This window comes from Scatophagus argus, chromosome 7 (genome assembly GCF_020382885.2).
Source record: "Scatophagus argus isolate fScaArg1 chromosome 7, fScaArg1.pri, whole genome shotgun sequence".
In the NCBI taxonomy this organism is placed as follows: Eukaryota; Metazoa; Chordata; class Actinopteri; family Scatophagidae; genus Scatophagus; species Scatophagus argus.
Genome location: NC_058499.1, coordinates 880599 through 899495, shown reverse-complemented (window position 1 = coordinate 899495; position 18897 = coordinate 880599). Strand labels below are relative to the sequence as shown.

The 18897-nt window shown below is 43.1% G+C and overlaps 4 protein-coding genes and 3 non-coding genes across 10 annotated transcripts; 5 read left to right on the top strand and 2 right to left on the bottom strand.

The window, feature by feature from the left end:
* Positions 1-439: 439 nt before the first annotated feature.
* commd9 (COMM domain containing 9) lies at positions 440-3389 on the bottom strand. 2 transcript variants are annotated; one of them, XM_046393151.1, is made up of 7 exons: positions 3239-3389; positions 2541-2657; positions 2103-2242; positions 1777-1811; positions 1585-1688; positions 871-1076; positions 440-814 (listed from the first exon to the last, which is right to left on the bottom strand). In XM_046393151.1, the coding sequence occupies exons 1-6, from the start codon at positions 3290-3292 to the stop codon at positions 945-947; spliced, it is 582 nt and encodes a 193-aa protein (XP_046249107.1). In that variant the 5' UTR covers positions 3293-3389; the 3' UTR covers positions 440-814; positions 871-944. The 2 variants fall into 2 exon arrangements, with proteins under 2 accessions (XP_046249107.1, XP_046249109.1); XM_046393153.1 differs by having other exon boundaries at positions 440-683; positions 872-1076.
* Positions 2747-10069, top strand: sh3gl3b (SH3-domain GRB2-like 3b). Of its 3 annotated transcripts, XM_046393142.1 has the most exons (10): positions 2747-2858; positions 3795-3991; positions 5005-5073; positions 5166-5238; positions 5362-5505; positions 5966-6099; positions 6257-6415; positions 6649-6752; positions 7397-7521; positions 7877-10069. In XM_046393142.1, exons 2-10 carry the CDS (start codon positions 3905-3907, stop codon positions 8086-8088), a joined length of 1107 nt encoding a protein of 368 aa, XP_046249098.1. In that variant the 5' UTR covers positions 2747-2858; positions 3795-3904; the 3' UTR covers positions 8089-10069. The 3 variants fall into 3 exon arrangements, with proteins under 3 accessions (XP_046249098.1, XP_046249097.1, XP_046249100.1); XM_046393141.1 differs by lacking the exon at positions 2747-2858 and having other exon boundaries at positions 3519-3991; XM_046393144.1 differs by lacking the exon at positions 2747-2858 and having other exon boundaries at positions 3522-3949.
* A 214-nt stretch (positions 10070-10283) lies between these two features.
* LOC124062286 (40S ribosomal protein S17-like) lies at positions 10284-14546 on the top strand. The gene is made up of 5 exons (XM_046394947.1): positions 10284-10445; positions 11399-11550; positions 11903-12008; positions 13232-13297; positions 14426-14546. Exons 1-5 carry the CDS (start codon positions 10299-10301, stop codon positions 14501-14503), a joined length of 549 nt encoding a protein of 182 aa, XP_046250903.1. The 5' UTR covers positions 10284-10298; the 3' UTR covers positions 14504-14546.
* Positions 11586-11712, top strand: LOC124062641. Its single transcript, XR_006843980.1, has one exon. It is a non-coding gene; the product is annotated as a small nucleolar RNA SNORA71 (small nucleolar RNA).
* Positions 12597-12723, top strand: LOC124062640. The gene has a single exon (XR_006843979.1). It is a non-coding gene; the product is annotated as a small nucleolar RNA SNORA71 (small nucleolar RNA).
* LOC124062638 lies at positions 14222-14348 on the top strand. The gene has a single exon (XR_006843977.1). It is a non-coding gene; the product is annotated as a small nucleolar RNA SNORA71 (small nucleolar RNA).
* A 1267-nt stretch (positions 14547-15813) lies between the features above and the next one.
* On the bottom strand, positions 15814-18856 carry cart2 (cocaine- and amphetamine-regulated transcript 2). The gene is made up of 3 exons (XM_046394948.1): positions 18595-18856; positions 16998-17081; positions 15814-16083 (listed from the first exon to the last, which is right to left on the bottom strand). The coding sequence occupies exons 1-3, from the start codon at positions 18715-18717 to the stop codon at positions 15976-15978; spliced, it is 315 nt and encodes a 104-aa protein (XP_046250904.1). The 5' UTR covers positions 18718-18856; the 3' UTR covers positions 15814-15975.
* Positions 18857-18897: the final 41 nt, after the last annotated feature.

Below are 18897 nucleotides of genomic sequence, written 5' to 3'. Positions count from 1 at the left end.
TATTAGTATTACTATTTTACATATACTATTACTATTAGTATACTATTTTGCCTTGTGTTTTATATCTTTATATTTTCATTTGTTCATTTGAAGTATTTTGTGCTATTTATACACTCTTTTAGACACGCCTTTAAGCCGAGAATCTCTACAAAATGTCGTTATGCTCGCATAATGACAATAAAGACTCTTGAATCTTGAATCTAGTACTTTTACTGCATCACTTAATATGAATGTACTGACCGACAAACAGATTCTTGATTTGTTCAAGAAAGAGAAAAACCACAAAATGAAGTTCAAAGTCTGTAATGATTGTGTACAAAGTGGAACATTTTTTTGGTAAAACGAATAAAGTAGTAACAAAGAACTCTGTAATGGAACGTGAATTTGCTTCCACACAATATAATCCTATTTCATAACTATGAATAAATAAATGCTAACATGAAGGAAACACTCTCAGAAGTTTATTTTCATATTCATAGATGTGAGAAAGGAATAATCTTCAACACATAACTGCGGTTTGAGGGTAATATCTATAACACAGTAATTATTCTGATATTGAGAACTTCAATACATTCAGAACTTCTTGCTTAATAACTGAATGTACAGTAAGTCAAAGTACTGATGAATGTCACAGGCTGCCACGTGTGAATTCTTTCTCGTCCTGATGATCTCCAGCCCCAAAACTGAAACCATCATATGACACATATGAGTTTTAACAACCAAACATTCTGCAATTTTACCACCTGACTGAAACGGTAAATCAGTTACTACAAAATACTGATTTCTGTCGATCTATTAACTGATTAGCTCATTAGTTCCAACGTCGTGTCACATCTTTGACGTTGGCACAAAATATCCAAACATCACAGTCTGTTTAAAGAGTCCAGAGACACAGCTGTGATGTCACCATACAGACAAGCCAATCAGCTGTCTCAGCCGAGTCCTCATTTCCCAGCGACCACAGACAGCTGGTCTCTGATGCGTCCCAGTCCGTCCAGCATGGTGTCCAGAGACTCCCTGCTCAGCTCCACCGTCACCGTGGAAACCGACTCGCCTCCTGCTGCCGGGTCCTCCATCTGAAAGCACGAGATTAAAGCATCAGACAGCTGAACCAGATCACCTTTCTGCACCGTGACACACACACAAAACAGTTCCTCCATGAAACTGCTAACAACAAGCTGCGTGGATCATCCTGAGTGAGCCGCTCCTGGTTTTTGGACCTTGCTGCTGAGATTTTTTCATTTATTTTTTGGTGCTTTGAGCAGCACAGATGAAGTGTCATCTCATTCCACAATACTGAAGAGGAGGAAGACGTCTCTGCAGCTGATGTCTCCAAAACTCAAAACAACCATCCAGATGGACGAGCAGCACGACAGGACGAGGAGACGTGTCTGACTTTAGGGCGAACTGTGCCTTTAAGTCTCAGTTTAGTAAACAACAAGAGGTGTAACAATCTGAGTAACGATGAAACTTTTCCCTGGAATCTCATTTTTGTGTTTTTCTGTCCACATGATGTTCTTTCTGTGTTTTTGTTTTGTATGTCTTATCTTTATGTGCCCGAATTCTCCAAAAAGCTGGTCCCACCTTGAGCTGAACGAGGCAGGTGGGGACGGACATCCGACTGACCGAGTCCGAGCTGGTCACCATGTCCACTCTCCAGTCCAACTCCTTCAGCTGAGGGAGAGAGACTACGCACACACACACACACACACCTTAGAGCCTAACACACACACACACAGTGCAACATGATAAAACCGGAGCGCCGATCCGACTCACCCTGACGACCGAGAGCTTCTGTCCTCCATGTTGGACTGAAAAAAATCAGAGGGAGACGTGATGTCATTACAGCCTGCAGTTACATCACATTCAGGCAGCCAATAGGAAGACGGATGATCAGTAATACTTCATTTTACGCATCTGAACTTTATAAATCATTTCCTTCAAAGCGAAGAACTACAAAATTAGTTTTAAATGACAGCAAAGCGTTCATCTGAAATGAAAGGCACGACTGCAGGCACACGACACGAGAGACAGCAACAGGGTGATGAAGCTGCGAATGAAGGGACCCGTCAGGACCAGCCGGAGGGTCTGGGCCGGCTCACCTGTTCTCCAGCAGGATCTTGGTGATCAGGTTCTTCAGACTGGAGTGGAACGATTCCGGGAAGAGACGGAGGATCTGTTCTGGAGAGCTGAGGTTGTGGAAGAGGACGTGATGAGACAGAACGTGGAGAGACTGGACCAGCTGGGGGACAAACAGACAGACATTTCACCTGTTGTTGTCTGTATGGGTGATTACATTTAATTAACGATCAACATTTAAATCACGTGTTTAAGCTACCCCATCATCACCATCAGGGTGGTATTTATTTATTTATTTATTTATTTAGTTTGAATTATTTTGTTTTTCTGATTTTCAGGGTGATGCACTAACATTAGGTTTCTTCATATATCTTATTTGGGCACATCAGAAGGTTGAAATCCAGATGTGACTGTGTGAACATGCAGGTAGGTGTGTGTGTGTGTGTGTGTGTGTGTGTTACCTGTGCAGCCTGCGCTGCGGGGATGCTGAATGCGGCTGCTGTGGTCTCTGCCAGCCGCCGACTCGGTCCTCTGTGACTCTGAACACAAACGTCCCTCACTGCATCTTTAGACGGAGCCTCGAGGGGGACAAAAACAGCTCAAAGTCGACAACAACAACAACAACAACAACAGCTGGGGACACTGTGGTCATGTGACCAGCTGAGCAGCTCCGACATCCGCTGCACCCCTGACGCATTTCAATGCAGAAAAGTGAGGTACTTTATTTTAGCTTTTGTGTTTTTGAGGGATTTATACTTCTTCTCCAACACATTTCAGAGGTAAATCTTTTTAATCTTTACATTATTTCTAAAACTTGTTATCTGTTGGATTAGCGGGAAAATGTATCGTCACCAATCTGAAAACGAGCTGTTTCAGGGGGACAAACACACTGTGATTTAATAGTATATGGTGCACTGCTGTAGGTTAAACCAGCCTACAGGACAGGAAGTCGTTCGAATGAGCTGAGACGCGCACAGCAGTAAAATATAATTCACACGTTAACGTCAAGCGACGAGACACACGCCGATGCTAGCAGCAAGCTAACGTTCAGCTGTTGTCCAGCCTTCAGCTGCACTAATCAAAGCACAAGAGCAAAGAGCGGATACGGCTGCTGTTCAGATCTGAGCGCCTAAACGGTGTCTGTGTCGCCGTCCAGTACCTTCAGGAGAAGCTGTAAGTTGCTGAAATGTTCGCCAGCGACAGTGGCGGCCATGTTGGCATGTGACGTTAGGGGGCGGTCATGTGACAGTTGGCGCTACTGCTCATGGGAAATGAAGTACACTAAAGACACATCGTGAGCTATTCCCAGACGAATTATGTTATTTTATTTATTTATTAAATTAATTTAATAACCAACAACATTAAAAATGCTAAAACGTTCTGGGACAGACTTGTTTAAAGCCCGTAAGCAAGCAAATACTTTTTAAGGAATCCCTGTTATAATAAAGATTTATTATAATGATAAAAACACTACACTTCATCACTGCCTCATGCGTTAAGCATTTGTATGAAAATAAACCTAACAGTACATCTAAAAAGCAGTAATAGAAAAGCGGTTCATATGAACTGTGTGAAAATGAAATGTTGAAGTGTCGTACATGTTGTATCCTGTACAAAGCTGAGTGGCCTTTGGACTGTGATGTAAACATGAATATTCCTTATCAAAGCGTACAAAACCTCCATAAATCATAAATAAGCAATAAGACTAAACGCAGCAGGTCCAGCCGGCGGGGCGGAGCGGCTCTCTGCAGTCAGTCTCAGAGGGGATGGAGCCCGTCGGCAGCCGGCGGCAGCCCCGCTGATCGTGTCCGGTCCGCCGGTCAACATGTCTGTGTCCGGGATGAAGAAGCAGCTCCACAAAGCCAGCCAGGTAACCGAGCGGGTGAGACCGGGGGAGGGGACTCACATCTGGGTGAGCAGTCCGTTCAGTTCGCTGTCTGTGCTGTTACTGCGACACGGGGCCTGCATCCGCATCCAGCTGATCAATAAGCTATCGATCCAGAACAGCACTAAACGACACTTAGTCATTTTAACACGTCATTTATGGCTGCGATCCTGACAAACAAACCGCATTGTGTTGTTCAATATAACTGGTACTCCTACTACTGCCAATACTACTACAGATTACTGCTGACTACTACAACCACTAAAGATCCTACCAGCACATGACTAACACAGCAGCTGCTGCTAGTGTTACTTCTGCTACCACTGATACTCTTGTCATAGCTGAGACAGTACTACTACAGTACTACTGCAGTACTGCACAGGTACTGTCAGGCTGTTCTTTGGTTCTTTAGACAGTTTTGTTTAGTTCCATCTGAAATACCACAATGTAAAATACTACACTTTCTGTAGAAGGCTTGTATTTAAAATAAAGTACAGCAGTGTTATTATTATTTTTATTATTATGCACTGCAGATCGAGTTAATTTCATTGTTTTATAAGTTCATAAAATGATCATAAAATCTTGATGTGGACATGTCAAAATGCAGTGGTGAAGTACCACAGCTCAGACAGTACTACTACCACTACTGAAAAGTACTGGTCAGACAAAACTGCAACTACGATTAACCAGAATTATGCAGACCCTTATATGCTTATATACCAGTTAATATGTAAAAATACTCCGCTGGAGGTCCTGCATGGGGCAATACTGAAGTACTATCGGTTCAAATTCTATCCACTCTGTATACTGTTGAGTGGAACATGTATTAAGACCTTTTACTTACATGGCAGTAGCAGCACCACACTGTGAAAATATTCCTTTTTGAAGTAAAAGTTCTGCATTCAAAATAATACTGCAGAAACCTGGAGCAGCACTTTAATACATACATTATTAATTGGTACATGAAGTACACTGCTATGAATATGACTGATAAAAGTCGTTGTGACACTACACACTGCGACTGATGTCACTTCCTGCAGCTGCTGAACGAGAAGCTGATGGGAGCTGAAGGAACTAAGATGGATGAAGACTTTGTGAAGATGGAGAAGGTAAAACTGCGAAAGGCTGCACTTTATTTCAGTCTGCTTTGAAATGAGGAACACGTTTGAGCTGACTTCCTGTCTGTCTGTCTGTCTGTCAGAGCGTTGCAGTGATCCACTCTCTGCTGGTCGAGCTGCTGTCCAAAACTACAGAGTTCCTCCAACCCAATCCAGGTACTGAGAGAAAGTCCCTGAACAGGAACGCAACGTGAAGTCTCTTCAGTGCACTTTTATCTTTATGGAAAAATGAAACACCGGAAGACCGCGTGCATCAAACGGCTGAATGTCTTTTCACAGCAGACAGAGCTAAACTGAACATGCTCAACACCATGTCCAGGATTCGAGGACAGGGGAAGTCGGTGGGTTACCCGCAGACAGAAGGCATGCTGGGAGAATGCATGGTGCGCTACGGACAGGAGCTCGGAGCGGCTTCTGAATTTGGTACGATGTCAGTTACATGTGGTGTTTCCATGATGTTAAACATGAAATGTAACAAACAGTGATAAAGGGACTAACTTTTTACCTTTTCTTTTTTTAAGTATACGTAAAGTTTTTAGTCAGGGCCTGTTTGTGCAAATACAAGCAAAGCTGTGACAGCATTTCAGATTGTTACTGGACTACATTTATTTTAGACTGAAAATAAGCAGCTGGCGTTTGAGAGAAATTCAGTCTTCAGAAATGTGCTGACAGAAATGTGCAAACTTAAACAAAACACTGAAATGGTTGCATGCTTGTTGAACTTCCCTTGGGATCAATAAAATATCTATCGATCTATCTATCTGTCTACACTTGCTGCTTTTCCTCTTTCTGTGTCTTTTTTTTTTTGTTCTGCTCTCGTCCATCACTTGGTCCTCTCATTGGTCGTCTGGTTGGTCCTCTGACTGGTCGTCTGGGGCTTCAGGTGGTGCTTTGTCTGGTGTGGGTGAAGCTCTGCAGCAGGTGGCCCAGGCCCGGGACATTCTGGATGTCACCGTCAAACAGACCTTCATCGACCCCCTGCAGGACCTCCACAACACAGAGCTGAAGGAGATCAGAGTGAGGAATCTTTGCACGTTCACATTTTGTCCAACATTAACTGCTGGACCCACAACATGATTTGAATAGAAAATGATCAGATCTGAAAAAAGCATTTTGTGTGTATGTCCAGAAGCTGTGTCTGCATTTCTGATCTTTGTTCTGATTGGCTCCACAGTACCAGCTGAAGAAGCTGAATGGTCGCCGACTGGACTTTGACTACAAGAGGAGACGTAGAGGGAAAGTCCCAGCGGAGGAGGTCCAACAGGCCTGGGACAAGTTCATCACGTTCAAAGAGGTGGCAGAGAGGAGCATGTTCATCCTGCTGCAGAACGATGTGAGCTAAAAGTGTTTCCTCTTCATCTGAGTCTGATTTACGGCGTCTCGTTGTTTGTGATGGACACAAACTGACTTTGATAAAAATGAGTAGAATCTTCTGGAATGCTGGAATTGAACAGATGTAAATGCGATGGTGTTAATCCTGATTAATATATGAAGTCAACTGATTATTTCCCACACATACCTGACAAGCACGTCCACTGATGGCTGCCATCGTGTTTGCTCCTGCAGGCCGATCAGCTCAGTCGTCTGGCAGCTCTTGTGGCTGCGCTGCTGGACTTTCACCGCAATGCCCACTGCATCCTGCTGGGTCTCCATGGTAACCTGCAGGCAAGGTGAGCCCAGGTTCAACACCTGTCACATCTCTGCATCACCTCAAATACCCACAACAAAAATGTTAAAATCACAAGTCCACAAATGAGATTCAAATGGAAGGAGGGCCACTCATGTTATGTGAGTGAACATTTTGAGAGTAAAAACAAGTCATCACAGTCACAGTGGTTTAAAGATGAGCTAAATGCTAACCTCAGCATGCTAACTTATGCTGCATTCCAGTTGTGACTGCGGACGTGGAGTGACATCAAATCTGTTACAAACAGAGTTGGATGCGTTTTTTATTTGCCACGGCACAAGACACTTCGTTTGTAACATTATTCAGCCATTGTTGCTATAGCAACATTGACCAGTTACGACAGGCTAAACTAAGACGGTGAACAAGGACAATGCTAACATATCAGCATGAGCAGTCATTGTTCACCATATTAGTTTAACATGTTACATGCTAACATTTGCCAGTTATGAATAACACAAAGTGCAGCTAAGGCTCAGGGGAGTGTCTCCAGGTCATAAACCAACACTGATGCCCCATCAGTTGTACTTTGTTTTTTGTCCTTTTAACTAATGCTAAGAACAACTGCTAGCGTGGCTGCAGAGTCTGGTTTGAATGTCATGAAGTTTTGGATTTTCTGTGTGAAAACAGGCTGACGGCTGCCAGTAACAAACCAGAGCGACGCTTCAGGTCCACAAAGATCAGAATGAGAAGTGAATACAACGGCAGCATTGGATTTTTTCACCAGCCGTCTATCACAGCTGCAGCTTGCTCAGGTTTAAATACTGCTTCACTTTCACATTAATAATGTTTTGAACTGGACAGCGAACCCAAAGGTTTCATTTCTACTTCATCTCAAATGGTTTCAAATAGTATTTTCTGGTTTTACAAGAGAAAAGTCTTATTTTATTTATATTTTCTTGTGCTTTCCCGCCCTTTTGCTATCAATTCATTTCCATTCAAAAAGTTCAATAAGCAGAAAAATTGTGATTTTGTATAATAATAGAGTCTATATACAGTACATACACCACATACAGATAAATGGAAAAAAAAACAAACATACACTTGCAGTTATTAAAAATCAACTAATAATAACAACCTTCCCTGTCTCTGTCGGTGTCCCTCGCCCAGCTGACAGTAAGCTGGTTCTGGATCAGCCCTGTTGCCGGGCGATGTACTCCTTCCACCCGAACCACGAGGGTGAGCTGGACTTCAATGAGGGCGACATCATCATCCTCACCAATCAGATCGACGCCAACTGGTACGAGGGCACGCTGGGCGGCCAATCAGGACTGTTCCCCATCAGTTATGTGGACGTGCTGGTGCCTTTGCCGTTACCATGACAACATATCAAACATTGCAGAACACGCCACTCTGATGAGTGTGTTTTCAATGATATGCAACTTTTCAGCTTTTTATTTGCACTTTTTCACATCAGCAGGGCGACGTGTCGAACAGGAAAGAAAGGCCATAGTTTCTGATCTCATGTCACACTTTACTTTTGCTGCTGTATTTTACCAGCCCCTACAGGAAGCCATTTTTAGACTAACGTGTGTGTTTCCCTTTAAGACTCTTAGCTTCATGTCCTGCACAAAACTACTGTTGCCTTTCACATTACTGCACGTTTCTGCAGTGTCCTCAACACACCTGAGAATCGCAGCCACGTCAGTCTGACACTACCTGCATTTCTGGATAAGACTGACTGTAGACTGTTTATGTGGGTACATCCTCTATACTGTATGATTTCATTATAAATAAGAAATACTATTTAAGAAGTTTAAATAAGATGCTACAGGAGTGGGTTGCAGTCGTCATCAGTGTTTTGCATTCTGCATGTACTTAAAGCAAAGTTATTGTTGGCACTTTATCTGCAGCTTTATGAGACTCAGGCCAGGAAATGTTTATTTGTTAAAACAAATGCACAACAAAAAAAATACTGAAATGACATTTTGCCTTTGACCCGAGACATCAAACAGGTGGTTGTAGATGAATTTGTGCAGACAGATGAACTGACGCGACTACTACTACTACTGGATTACTGCACATGGAAAACCTGGGGCCCTAAATGTTGCAGTGGGGCCCCGGTGTCCCAGGGAAACGCCTGCTTTAATGTGTTGCCAATGCAGTTTATTAGCTATAAAGGAACCTTTATGAAACTTGAGAAAAGAACAAACTCAGAGGCCCGTAATGTTTTTTCTGCACGCTTTGACAATAGAACTCAAATATCTGTTTTAGATTGTTGTAAGAAACTTAAACTGAACTGCTATAGTTAAAGGAACAGTACAACATTTTCAGGGACCTTCATTCATTTTAGTGTGTCTGGCTCAGACGTGATGCAGCCATGAGACACACAAAAAAGTATAATGAACAAAAGGTAACTTTAAAAAAGTACTTTCAGCTGTACTAATACGTCACGATTTATGTGTTGATTTAGATTTTGAACAAATGATCTGAATTTATTAGGTAACCTGTAATTAAAAGGTTCAAATAGATGTAGTAGCATAAAAAGTACAAAAGTTAATTTCCCTCTGAGATGTAGTTAAGTATAAGTATAAAGCGGAAATAGCAATTAGTCAAGTAAAGTATGAATACCTGCTTAAGTACAGTATTTGAGCAAATATACTTAGTACATGTTCATCACTGGCTGTAGAAAGGTGTATTTTTTTACTTTTGTTGACAGTAGGCTAGCAGTTTCCCTCCGTTTCCAGTGTTTTTGCTAAGCTAGGCTAAATACCACCTCCTGCTGTGTCCCTGTGCAGGACACACAGATGAAACTGAAATCCGTTTTCTCATTTGGCTCCCAAATGTTGAATGGACCCTTTAATGTAAACTAGTTAACATTAGGATAAAACCTGTCATTAATATACAGCAGACTTCTGTAGATATTTACAGCTTTAAATGAAAGTACTGCAGAAAATCGTGAAAAGCATTTGGTTTTACATGATAAATAACATGAATGTGTGTGATTATATCTGAATCATATTTAGTTTTGTTTGATTTGAGACAGAAGACAATGACAGAGAGACACGAGGAGGTGCAGAAAACAGTTTGAGTTGATCTCATTCAGGGAAACGGGCACCTGGAGATGGAGCCTAACGCTTTTATAACATTGTGATGTAGAATTTTCTCTGGTAAAAGTTGTTTCAGCATTGACCAAAACCCTTCCCCTTGTCTGTTAGCTTCAAGGGAAATTAACTGGTTTCCAAATTCAGCCAAATTTTTGAATGTGATGTGTTGAAGTCCTCCAAGCACAGAAATGTTTGTTGTACAAAGGCAAGAATGTATTGGGAATGTATTTCTGCAATAAATCTGTAATTTCTCTGAGTAATGAATTATTAAATCCTTAGTAAAAACTCACCATCCATACCTGAGATTTGAAGGTAATGGTAGAGGAGAAATATTTTGTCATAATGGCCGTCAGTAACATAATTTCATTGAACAATCAATCCAAAACATTTAATCGCATTTTACTGTTTGCCAATTTTATTACCCTGGATAATTTTCTTATGAGCTAAATATTTTTAATTATTTAGGAGAAAATGGTAATGATGAAATGAGTAGTAGTTGTTGCTGTAGTTTTTACCTCCAGTCGAAAGGGGGCGCCGTAGCCGCAGTTTGTTTCTGGGCTCAACTTCCGCCAGTGGATTTAATCATCCACCGGAAGTCTGCTTGTCCTCTTCTACCAGGCCGATCCAACATGGTGGGTGATTTTTACTTGCAGACCTGAGCTATCTAAAGTAATCTTGGCTTTTGAACAGTTCATATTGGGCAGTTATTTCATCCATGGACGTCGGACTTTTTGCTGAACTTGATATTCGCAGTATTTATGTTAGATGACACAAACTGAGCGTTTTGTTTACCGTATTGTAGCGGAGAAATAGGGCTAGTGTAGGAATCGTAATGGAGCGGCTTCGAGCTGAATGAGTTGTGGTTCTTAAAAGTGATTTATCAGTCTAAGAGTACTGTACTCGACAGAATAACAAAGTTGCTCTTCACGTGTGAGTGTAATCCGCAAAAGTTATTAAATTATTTTTTAATTATTTATGTCGCCGTCAGTTAGCTTAGGGGGCTAAACCGGGAGCTAGCTTCTCTGAACGCAAGAAGCAATGCTGCCCCGCAGGGTTTGGTTAGCCTACTGATCAGAGCAGTGGTAAAAATAAACGCGGTCTCGTAAAGACTGTGGCTCCATACATCCACGAGAGTACTGCAATTTGTAAGCTGCTCTCAAACCCAAGTTGTGTGAATACGTTTATTTTTCACGGGCGACTCTTCGTCGATATGTAGAGGATCGTTCTCATCCGAAGCAGAGTATGTGTTAGCCAGGGTCAGTATTAGATGAATTTAGAAACTAATAATGGATCAAACCCAGATGTCTAGTAGTGCTGCGCTAATGTCCTCTCATTTACTGTTGTATAGGAATGTATACTTAGTCCAGATTGTGCTGCAACTTTATCCTGTCAATATTCCAGTTGCAGCCACAGCTGTGAGGACCCTCACTGTAGCTGATGTTTACAACACACACTCACATGTTGTGAACATGACAACTTTTCCGCCTGACACTTGTATCATTTGGTGACTGAGGTAGCTGTTAGGGTCGTTAGACTGATTCTGATATGACTAAGGCATAATGTGTGATCTGTGGTCTGCTTGAAGGGACGAGTCAGGACCAAGACGGTGAAAAAGGCCGCCAGGGTCATCATTGAGAAATACTACACCCGGCTGGGCAGTGACTTCCACACCAACAAGAGGGTGTGCGAGGAGATCGCCATCATCCCCAGCAAGAAGCTCCGCAACAAGATCGCCGGGTGAGTTTGTCACTGATTGTCTCGGGCGTCTGCCACCCTGTATCGAAAGTGATCATGGCGTCCTTGTAGCCAGGTCATTGATAGTACAGGAAAACGAAACTGTGAGCTTTTCCCGTGTTTGAAGGATCTTCTATTCCTCTCAGACCCTGATGCTCTCAGACACTTGATTTGCAGCAACCCTTTATTCAGCTAATGTCAGCATAACCTGTGTTGCATTTCTGTACGGCCTCATAATGACTGAGCAGGCAGCTGCAATCACGGCTGCTTCTGCAGCCCAGGATTTCCTAACGGGCACATTGTAGTGCTGTGAATGTTTGCTTATGTCTCCGTCTGTGTTCGACTGCTGCTGCAGGTATGTGACGCATCTGATGAAGAGGATCCAGAGGGGTCCGGTCAGAGGAATCTCCATCAAACTGCAGGAGGAAGAGAGAGAGAGGAGGGACAACTACGTACCAGAGGTCAGTGAAGATGCCGCCAAACTGTTTGGTCATCGGGTGCCATTTGGGCCTCCGTGAGTGAATGCGGTCTGAAGGTTTTCAGTTGTGGATCAGGAAGTAATTGTAACTGATAGAAGACTGGTGTGAGTGGGATGAGCCTGATTCCCAACAATACGGACTTCATTAAGTGTCTTAAACACATCAGAGTTTATGCTGTTCCTAATGAACACAGTAGCAGCACTTGTTGGTGGTTATCTGGTTATTTTTTCAGCTGTGGTTTGTAATGATGTTGTGATAGTCTGGCAGAATAACAAAAATTTAAAACGTACTTAGCGTGAACGTTGTCAAAGCTCGGCTTGTTGTAGCAGGAGGTTAAATAAGGCTGTGATGTTTGTTTCGCTGTCGGGCTGTAAGCAGAAGGTTTAGTTACCGTGTGTGTGTGTGTGTGTGAGAGAGCGAGCGTTGAGGTAGGATTGTCTGAATTAAGAATCCTGCACACATGAAGTGAAATGCTGAACCACACTTTGACCGCACTGAGTTCTATTTGGTGCAGATGTGATGTAATGCAGATCAACCTCCTGTTGGAAGAATTAATTTAGTGTGTGTGTCTCCTGTATCGAAAGTGATCATGGCGTCCTTGTAGCCAGGTCATTGATACTACAGGAAGATGAACCTGTGAGCCTTTCCCGTGTTTGAAGGATCTTCTGTTCCTTTTGAACCCTGGTGCTTACAGACAAACCCTGTGAGCAGCAACACGCAGCATGTTTAATGCTAAGCTAACTGGAGACCAGTTTTTTCTTTGGGTCTGTTCTTATTGATTGTGGATGTATTGACAGGCACCACAGCTGATGAGTAACATAGCAGTTAAAGGGTTGTTTCTCCTCCTGTTTCATTTCGAGTGGAAGATGACAGCTCAGTGTGTGGACAAAGAGAGCCGTTTGTCCTGGTCAGCCATGTTTTTGGTTTGGCGTTGTGATGCAGCGCGACTCGCCCAGTGTCACTGCCAGCCACGCTCTGTGTGTGTGTGTGTGTGTGTGTGTGTGTGTGTGTGAGAGAGAGAGAGAGACTCTCTGAAGTCAGCTGAACAGCATTGAACGTTGCTGTCACGTGTAACTGATGTTATTGTGAATGATACGATATGAAACACACCTCATGCTTCATCACAGAAATGATGCGTGAGACAGAAGGTGAAGAGAAGGGAGAGACGGTGTGTGATGTCTAACTGTGTGTGTTTACCTGTGCAGGTGTCTGCTCTGGACCAGGAGCTCATTGAAGTTGATCCCGACACCAAGGAGATGCTGAAGCTGCTGGTAAGTCGCTTTGTGACAGTAGTGAAGTATATTTACCCAAGTACAGTTCTGAGTACGCCGTCTTTGATTATGTTGTTATGCTGCTCGTTACACGTTTGCTGCGTTACTTGAGCCTGACAGCTTTAGTTACTCAGCAGGTGAAGACTCTCTGGATTGTTTTAAAGTGATTTAAACCTCCCTGCAGTGTACAAGGAGTAAAATGAGCTCCACTGCAGCCAAATGCAGTATCAGAATCATTCTTACGTGTTGCGTAGGAGTACTTTTATGTTGATACTTGAAAACGTATGACTTGCCTAATATACAGCGGCACTTCTACTTGTAAAAGAGTGATTTTTGAATTGTGATGTTGCTTCCCTTGACTAAAGCACAACATCTGAATATGTCCTGATCCTCCTGTTGTTGGTTGTTAGTACCTCATCACAGTAGCAAAGTGCAGTAAAAGGGTGTAATTTTAAATGAAGTGAAGGCTTACAAAGTACAATCCAAACGAGGGATGAAAAGATGGAAAGGAAAGACTGAGTTGTAAGACTTGTTTAATGATGTGCTGGTGCTTTGATCAGAAGAAGCAGCTGAGTTGGTCACTAATGATATCAGCAGTGAGCCGAGTGTTGAAACAACTCGAGGCCGAGAGCTCAGACTTTTCCTCACTGATCTGTGACAAAGTCACTCCGACGCTTCATCAGACGAGGTGTGCGATTTGTTGCACGGTCACAGTTTGAAAGTTAATAGATAATAAAAGCCCCCGCGTGTAGTAATCAGTTGCTGAAGTCTGTCATGATGACTTTGGTTCAGTCCGTGTGCAGTTCAAGCAGCTGTTTCATTGCCTGAAGCTTCCCTCCAGAACCTCACTGTCGCTTCAGTCTGCTCATCAAAGCGGACCGAGTCTCGATTTGCTCAGGAGAATCAGGCTCGTGGTTCCCTGAGTCCTGTATCGAAAGTGATCATGGCGTCCTTGTCGCCAGGTCATTGATAGTACAGGAAGATGAACCTGCGAGCTTTTCCCGTGTTTGAAGGATCTTCTGTTCCTCTCAGACCCTGATGCTCTCAGACAGCTTTCACCTCTAAAATCTGCTGTTTTCACATTGATGTCTGGTGCTGCGTGCTCACGCCTGTTTCTCTGTTCGTCAGGACTTCGGCAGTCTGTCCAACCTGCAGGTCACCCAGCCAACCGTCGGCATGAACTTCAAGCAGCCCCGTGGAGTCTAGACGTCTGTAAAGTATCTTCCTAATAAAACCCGTTGGGACAAAACTCTGCCGTGTTGGACTGTTGATTTGTCTCGATCTGATCTGTCAAAGCTCCACTTTGGCGGAGGTCTAACGTCAGTTCAGAGGAACAAGGGACACGTGTCTAATTGAACGAGAACACGAAGGGTTGTGGTTTTATCGAAGCACTTTTACCTCAGTCCTGATGTCAAGTCCTCTGACTGATTTTCAGCAGCCTCTTCTTGTGTTTAAGTGAAATATAAAAGCTGTTCAGTGAGATGTTTAAGGGTCTTAAACTCTGAGCAGTCGGTCACATGTTGTGTTTTCTGTCTCACTTGACTCTTTTTATTGTTGGCCTCAGGATTTCACGCGTCCACGTGAGATTTAAAACCTTTTCATTTGCGCTCACATCACAAAGCTAATTACAGTTTGTGTTAGAGATGAATGCATTCACACCTTTTCAACACCTGGTCAGAATGAGTCTCAGACCTGCTCCAGGTGTGGTTTGAATCTGGGGCAAACCTGTGAAATGAAAAGCTGAACCTGAACGAGCTGACGCAGACCACAATCAACTCGTTTGCACCGACAACACGAGGCAGCTTCACCCTCTCGAGGCGTCGGGCGGGTGAAGTCATTAACAACCACATGTTGTGATGTCATTTCCACAGAGTGTGTGAGGCGTTTGTTCCCCTGATGGGCTGAAGCCTCCACCTTTACGGTGTGATGGATGAGTGCTGCGATGGCGTCGGGCTGCAGGCGAGCAGACTTTCCCTCCTCCGCTCAGAAAATCAGCCCAACGTGATGTTAACTGAGATTCAGTTTCACATACAACAAAGAACCAAATCCTCCCAATTCACAAGCTGCACTCGGAGAACGTTGGACATTTCTGCTTGAGAAATGATTGAAATAGCAATAGTGTTGTTTTCCTGTCGTTAGGTAATTCAGCACAGATTATTTTCCTGATGTACTGAAACCTGAGGGGAACAATTTAATGTTGATAAAACTGACACTAAAAGAAATTCTCCATTTTTTTTTTAAATATGAGATTCTTAAAGTGTTGGGATCTCTTCCTGCATCACAGCAGCTCTGTTTGCACCATCACAGAAAAGACAAAAGCTGAAGAAAAGAAGGACAGCAGAGCATTCAAGGCTCCTCAGCACTGATTTGATCTGCGACGAGGCTGCCTGTTTAATTCGTGGTCGTCGTGCAGGACGCGGCGGGTTTTCGCCTCAGGTTCTGGTCCACTGACTCGCAGGCGAGGTTTTGAGCTGAGCTCGGTTGTAATTTCAGAAGTGAGACAAAGAGGGGAAAAGTGAGATAAAATGGCTTTAATGCAGCACAGCACTGGACAAACATGTTGACACAACATGGAGGACTTGTTCCACTCTAAAGGCTACTATACATCTTTTCAGATTCGTATATATTTGGAAAATGTACATGTCAAAGTAGACTCGCTGACTCGTGATCTGACGGGCTCATAAGCACTTCAGAAGGAAGAAGTTGCAGAAAGCTCCTCGAGGGCAGTCGCACATCTTCCCGATGCGAGAGCCTTTCCTGACGGCACAGTGTTCTCCGAGGTCACACTGAAGATGGAGAACCACAGGAGAACCACAGTCACACAGCGTACACAGTACTGAAGCATTAAAGTCTGATGTCATGAAGGAGGTGAGTACAAAGTACAAAAACTAATAACACTTTGTATAATTAAGTGAAATACTGTGTGTACAAACTGGGTATATGTACGTAAACAGTATTAGTATATGAAAGATTTTTGTATAAATACAAGCAGAAGATTGGGGTCAATGGAGAAAAGTCCATTCACTCAAGTGCTGCAGGAGCAGTTCTGATGTACTTGTACCTTGTGTCCGATGGTACTTTGTACATGGACCTTACTGCTTCACTTCACCTCCCACTGCTGCCTTTTCATACTAAAGTACATATTAATATTTTAAAAACACAGAATGCAGGCCTTTCCGTTGTGACTATAAGAGCATTTAGTTTTACGGCAACACCTGAACGACTCGTGACGTCTTCACGTGAAAGCTGTGGGACGCTTCGGACTGAGTTTGCTTCAGTTGATTTGTGGGGTAAGTGGCGCCATCTTGTGGCAAACGGCTGTTACTGCACATCAGCGCACCACAGAGACCTGGAAGATACTAATTTCAGTTTCTATTGATAAATGAAATGTATTGATTTCTATACAGTGAGTGTCCACTTTATTAGGTACACCTGTACAATCGCAAGACCGCATTCCTGTGCCGAGTTTTTGGTAAGCATCACAGACATCACAGACTGCTGTGCTTCCTGCCCAGACGGCTCTGCAGCAGCTGATTTTTAAACCTGAACCCCCGATGGTCGGGACCGGAATCGGAATCGGAGATTCAGAAACAGAAGATTTTCAAAACTGTATTAAAGCAGACTGCAGCACTTGAGTAAATGTACTGAGATGATTTGGTGAACTGCTCCTTTAATGTGCCTTCATGAGTGTGGGACTCACAGAGGGGACCTGTCCATACTTCTTCTCCCACGGATTAATCCTCTTGGTCTGCAGCTTCTCCAGCACTTCATGCAGAGCACCGAGCTGACACACACACACACACACACTCATGAGCAGAAGCCTACAGAATAACATTGTCACTGCATCACACACAGACACCTGCAGTGGTTACTCAAGTGTCGTACCTTAGTATAAATCTGAAGTATCCGTACTATACTTGAGTAATTCTACATTTATTTTCTAACTCTGCTTACTTGGCAGATTAATGATGAAATATACTGCTGATGATAAATGAGCTGCACATCAAAGTGATCAACACGTTAATGTATGAATATTAACCCTCCTGTTATGTTACGGGTCAATTTGACTCGTGTTGAAGTTTGAAGATCAAGAGAAATAGTATTATCATTATAATAGTAATAGTATTTTTCAGTATGAAACTTCTTCTGCTTGTCTTCATGAGAGTAATCAACATATAACATGAAAATGGTTCATCTCACATCTCACAGTTTATGTCACATAGATGCTGTTCAGGTCACTTTGACCCGGCAGTCAAACTGGGGGTTAAAGTGTGTCAGAAAAGTGAAACATTAAAACAAAAAACAAAACACTGAACATCTATTTTCTTTTTTTTTTAATGAAAAACGACTGATACTTGGATAATTGAACCATTATCTGTGAGAGGTAAGGAACGCCATAATACACTAAATATTGACAGAATAGTTAGCAATGGAGTTTGTAATTAAATGTTAACAATGCTTATTAGGATTTGTTTTATTTTCAGACTTCTTTTGGATAATAAAATGTGCACCGGCTCAAACTGACCTGGGAACGCCACTGCTGTTCCTGACAAATGAACACAACAGGAGGGTTAATATCACATGTGACATTAGAAAACTGAAGTACTTTTGGTACTTGTGATGCTGTACTGGGATATAAAATTCAGCCATTTAATACTTGCACTACTGAAATTCTGAGTGCAGGACTTTGATTTGAAACACAGTACTTCTACACTGTAGTACTGCAACTGAAGCGAACCAGCAGATATCAGACATCTTAATGACGTGTGGCTCATTTTCTTCCTGCAGCGTTTAAGGCTGCAGCTCATCGATTACTTTGATTCAGTTGGATTTTTTTCTCTCAGCTGATCACTTGTTTTAGTCTACAAAATGTCAGAAAACACTTTTCATTTTGTCAGAGCACGTGAGCTGGAGAGATTAACATAAACACGCGTGTAATGATGATTTAAACTAAGGCAGAGAAGAGCACAACGTCCTCACAACACCAGAGAAACGCTGCTGTTTTTGATGGAACAGCAATTTCAGCAATTAAATCGATCATATTATTTGTTGCTGATCAGTTTGCGGGCGTTTTATTAATCGGCTAATTGTTAAAACTAATCCTCATTTGGTCCTCTGTCGCTCAGTTTGTCCGGGAGAAACATTCTGCATCCAAACATCCTTAAAGAATGAACCATCTCATGTCTTTATAATGAAAGCCTAAAGCTGTGACGGTCCGTAAACACAACACAGCCGAACACAAGCTGCTCACGTCTGGACAGAAAGTACAAATCAAAGCAGTAAGCTCACGCACACACCAGTCTGTTGGAGTTGGAGTAGCTGTAGTCTTGGACGTCTCTCCCGTCCCTCTCGGCTTCCGTCCTCCCCGCCGGGCAGAGCGCGGACAGCAGCGCCGCGCACAGCACAGCTCGCGCCCACATGATGCCAGAAAACGGAGAACAAAGTTCCGCCAGTCCGCGTGCTGCTTCCGCTCTCCTCCAGGTGTTTGTCCCGCGCCGCCGGCTGCGCGCGGGATGTTTGGACGCAGCGCCCCGCCCCCTTCAGAGTCCGGACGACGTCACGGGTGTGACGTGGCCGACTATTATTATTACTGTTATTAA